The 4,629-nt window shown below is 43.9% G+C and overlaps 1 protein-coding gene across 1 annotated transcript; it reads left to right on the forward strand.

Moving 5' to 3' along the window:
* Positions 1-911: 911 nt before the first annotated feature.
* LOC308655147 (T-cell surface glycoprotein CD1a-like) lies at positions 912-4,084 on the forward strand. The gene is made up of 6 exons (XM_081304996.1): positions 912-1,021; positions 1,295-1,549; positions 2,225-2,503; positions 2,691-2,972; positions 3,370-3,460; positions 3,648-4,084. The coding sequence occupies exons 1-6, from the start codon at positions 961-963 to the stop codon at positions 3,709-3,711; spliced, it is 1,032 nt and encodes a 343-aa protein (XP_081161122.1). The 5' UTR covers positions 912-960; the 3' UTR covers positions 3,712-4,084.
* Positions 4,085-4,629: the final 545 nt, after the last annotated feature.

The following is a 4,629-nucleotide window of genomic DNA, read 5'->3' on the forward strand; positions in this document are numbered from 1 at the left end:
AGAATCTGGATGGGAGAGCAGCACCTATTTTCTGCCCTCACACTGTTAGGTGCATGTCCCATTCTCCCTTTGTGCCTCCAAGGCAGGAGGTAGTAGCAGAGGCTGATGGCAGAAGGGGCCTGTCCTGCATGAGACCTGACCATGCAGTGGAGGCAGGATGGAGGTGGATAGGCTGAGTCTAGAGTTGCCAAGGCCCCAGATAGTGGGGAGTAGGTGGAAGAGTGCTGCAAATCCAGGTGAAATTGTGGTAGGCAGAACCCCACATAAGCCAAAGAGCCTCCTATGAGCTCCTATGCAAATTTCACTGCACTTCTCTTATGAAACACAAACTCAATAAAATAATTATAAAATTCAAGGTGGTGATCACAGAGAATTAAATGTGTTACTGCACTGGCTGCATGTCCCTTGGAGCCAGCCTTGATACATGATCATAGACTCATTAGTTGATACTATTATAGAGGACAATCATAGGGGCTCTGAAAAAGTAAATAAAGTACCCAGTGATGTCAGAGATATGAACGTGTTGGAATGGGAGATAAGGTAGTAATGAGAACACATGAGGGAATAATTAAAAATTATTGAAATAACAGAAAATGCTTAAGATCCTGGTTTCATTACTCAGCACTGAATTAAGTGTCCCTAGTGGTCTGGTGAATTTTCAGTGCCACATAAGACTGTTTCATAGCAGTTGAAATAGGGGAAGATGAACACGATGGATGTTTGTAACAATGAGAGAAGTAGAAAGACTGGGCAGAGAGTCAGAATAGCTGGGGAAATGGGGAACTGAGTAGATGATCAAGGTTTTGGGAGGGTGCACACTTTCTTTTTTGCAGGCAGGAGAGGTTTCTGTCTTTTGATTGAATAAGGAAGTCAGAAGAGAGGTCTGTGGGAGTAGGTTTATTTAGAACAGAAATCAAAGGACAACTTGTCTAAGAGAAAGAAATAGCATCTGCAAGTGCCATGCTGTTTCTGCTACTTCCCTTGCTCACTGCTCTCTTCCCAGGAGGGGACAGTGAAGGTGGTAAGAACTGGGGCATCTGAACAGATGGGTGAGTGTGTGTGTGGTGGCGGGGGGGGGGGGACCCATTCTGCATATTCATACTCAAGCCCTCTGTGCTGTCATGGAGGATGTTGATAGAGGATGGGACTCTGGGGGCCAGCAGATGTCAGCTAAGGAAACTGTGGCCCTCCATTTTTACAGATTCTGAGTCTTCCCACTCTGGCAACTTTCTTCCCCAAGTCTCTTCCTCGCAGTGTTTGATTTCTACCCATTCTATCTATTCTTTGGCCTCAGGGTTTGAGGAGCCTGTCTCCTACCATCTTATCCAGATATCATCCTTTTACAACCATTCCTGGAAACATCTGGGCTCCGGCTGGTTGGGGGAGCTGCAGACTCACAGATGGAACAGCAGCTCGGGTACCATCATTTTCCTGTATCCCTGGTCCAGGGGCAACTTCAGTAATAATGAGTTGATGGATCTGGAAAAGTTTTTCCACACATACTTCACTAACCATCAGGAATTTTACATTTCTCTATTAATGTTTAAAGGTGAGTTTAGTTCCCTTGCTGAGGAGAAGAAAGGGATGAGGGGAGGGGCATCTCAGTGAACTTTTATTACTCAGGGAACAGCCTTCTCTGCTCTGATTCTAATTCAACTCTCTTCAGCATAAGACTGCAGTCACACCCTGGCCACGGGCTATAAGCCAGAACCTGATTCTTCAAAAACCTTCAGTTTTGCCCCCTATTGAACTGCTCTCTCATTGACTTCAGGGCTGTGTTTTATTATCTCTCCTCAGGGCATCTAGTGGCCACCCTTTTCCCCAATCTTCAACCAGGTACCCTCAGCTTCCTCATTCCTTGGTTGACTCCTTGAAGTATTATTTTCTCTTCCATTTAATCTCTTCTGTCATCCCTGTCTACACCGTTAAAGTAACCATGGATACTTTCCCCCTAGTTTGTTTCAGTCTCAGCTCTCTCGCATTAAGTCCTTCACCCCCACACCATCACTATCACCTTTGAACAATTCCCTCCCTTCCTCATATTATCATCTCTTCCTCCACCTCCAGCTCTGACCAGTTCTTATTACTGTGAATCTCTGATCAAAGCACACTGGGGTCCCTTCCCTTAAACTCCCCAAACTCTCTTCTGCATCTATTGTCTTTGGCTTCTGCTCACTCCAGTTTTCTTATTTTTCTCCTCTAATTCATTACTCCTCTTCCCCAGATTCCTTTGATCTACAGGTTACACTAGGCTGTGAACTGCATTCTGGGAAGGCCTTTGTAGGCTTCCTGCAGATAGCAATCCAAGGATTTGAGTTCATGAGCTTTCAGAATGAAACATTCTTACCATCCCCAAAGGGTGGGGAAAAAGCCCAGCAAGCCTGCATACTACTCAATCTCAGCCCAGCCTTCAAACATACGATACATGGGCTCATCAGTGACACCTGCCCATGTTTCACCTTGGGTCTCCTTGATGCAGGGAAGACTTATCTCCAGCAACAAGGTCAGTCTTGTAGCCCATCTCAAAGAATTTTTCTATGTTAAAGTCAAATTCGGGATAAAAAGAGAAAAGGAAAATGAGTGACATTTCCAGAAGTGGGAACGATGTTTCTTGGTAGTCTTACATGGAGTTCTCAACATCATAGTCAATGTCACAGTCTGTGTCTGGATGCCTTTTCTGTTCTTTGCAGTGAAGCCTGAGGCCTGGCTGTCCAGTGGCCCCAGTACTGGTTCTGGCCGTCTTCTGCTGGTGTGCCATGTGTCTGGATTCTACCCAAAGCCCGTGTGGGTGATGTGGATGCGAGGTGAACAGGAGCAGCAGGGCACTCAGAGAGGTGACATCCTGCCCAATGCAGATGGGACGTGGTATCTCCGAGCAACCCTGGATGTGGCAGCTGGGGAGGGAGCTGGCCTGGCCTGCAGGGTGAAGCACAGCAGCCTAGGAGGGCAGGACCTCATCCTCCACTGGGGTGGTAAGAGTGGGACCCAGGATCCTGAAGGGAAGAGGGGATCTTATAGCAGAGCATGAGGACCAGCTAAAAAAAATGAGATTTACAAATTCCAGACCCCAAAAGAAGACAAATATTTAATTCAAAGAATGGAAGAATTTTAAATGATGGATCTGTAGATATAAAAAGATGTAGGATAGAAGAAGGATTCATCTCTGAAAAGAGATGAGATAAAAAAAGGAAAAATGATTTGTAAGGTAGACACTCAAGAAAAAAAGAGATGAGATTAAAAAAAGGAAAAATGATTTGTAAGGTAGACACTCAAGAAAATTGTACAGGTTAATACAGCAAACGGGGAGTGCGAGGGGTAAAATGCGGAATGGATTGAAAACAACATCTTGGTGTCCACTTGCATCTGCAGCACCTCATAGATCCCTGGGCTTGGTCCTCTCGGCAGTGATAGTGGCCCTGGCTCTTCTGACAGGTCTTGGATTTTGGCTTAGGGAACACTGGTGAGTTCTTTGCATTCTTCTTTCCTGTCCCTCATCTCCAATGGTCTTCTTTTCTGTTTCGTCTTTTTCCTCACTTTTCCTTCTCCTCTCAGCCCCATTTCCATTTTCTGCTCAGTTCTCACCTCCACCTTATGAAGGTCTGTTATTTCTCTGTTCTCATTTGGTTCATTTAGGACATAACGTGAAGCTCCTGGCAGAGCTTTTCTTTTGAAGTGAGGACCCAGCGACCCAGATTCCCAGTCTACACCTGAACGCCAATGCAGATGACATAATATCAATTCTCTTTGTAAACCTTTATAATTCATTTCATTCCATGATCAGTTACCAATATATGCTCAATGTAATCTTGCAGGATTGGTTGTTCTAACCTGGTTTGTGGGATTTTAACTCTGAATGGCATAGGGTGTTAGCAATGTCTTCCTGGTAGATATATTGGATCATCAGATGCATTTCAGATATCGCACCCCCCAGAGGTCTTCTTTAATTCATGGTGGGAAGCATCTGTCCTCTGTTTCCCCACATTTCAACTCTAACCCCCATATCCTAGCTTCTGTGGCAAGTAGATGTGTAGGTTCATTTCTTCTTTTAAGTTTTTGAAAGTTTGAGAGCAAAGCACATGCTTTTTAAGTGTCTGTATCCCTGGTAAAGTGTCTTGCCTGCATGTAACATGTTGTCAATAAAAAAAAACTTGGTGAATTTAGGTAGGTTTGTATTTTTTTTTTAATTCTCTGACTTCCTGACACCTGTGTTATAGTTGACACATATTTGATGCTTGACTTAAAAGTCTTGGTTGGCCCGGAGACTTATGCGTTCTTAGTTCTATAGTTTTTCCTAAGTCTCTGAGAAGAAAGGCAGTTTTGCCTCTTACCAATTCTGTTACTCAATTTTAGGGAAATATTAGCATGAAACTTTTGTTCCAAGTTCTCTAAACTAAAAGAACAGGGAAGGATGAAGGTCCTCCATATTCAATGTGGTTTATGGTCAAGCAGCAGATTCATCACATTGGAGTTTGGTAGAAATGTAGAGTTTGTGGCCTGGTCTTAGACTTACTGAATTATAACTTTTATTTTTACAAAATCATGAGAAGATTCACAGGTGCATTTTAAGGTTGAAAGGCACCTCAGTGTGGTGATACCTGAAAAATGGCATCAGTGCATCACTAAAAAGGA

This window comes from Spermophilus citellus (assembly GCF_964194105.1).
Source record: "Spermophilus citellus genome assembly, chromosome: 9".
Taxonomy (NCBI): domain Eukaryota; kingdom Metazoa; phylum Chordata; class Mammalia; order Rodentia; family Sciuridae; genus Spermophilus; species Spermophilus citellus.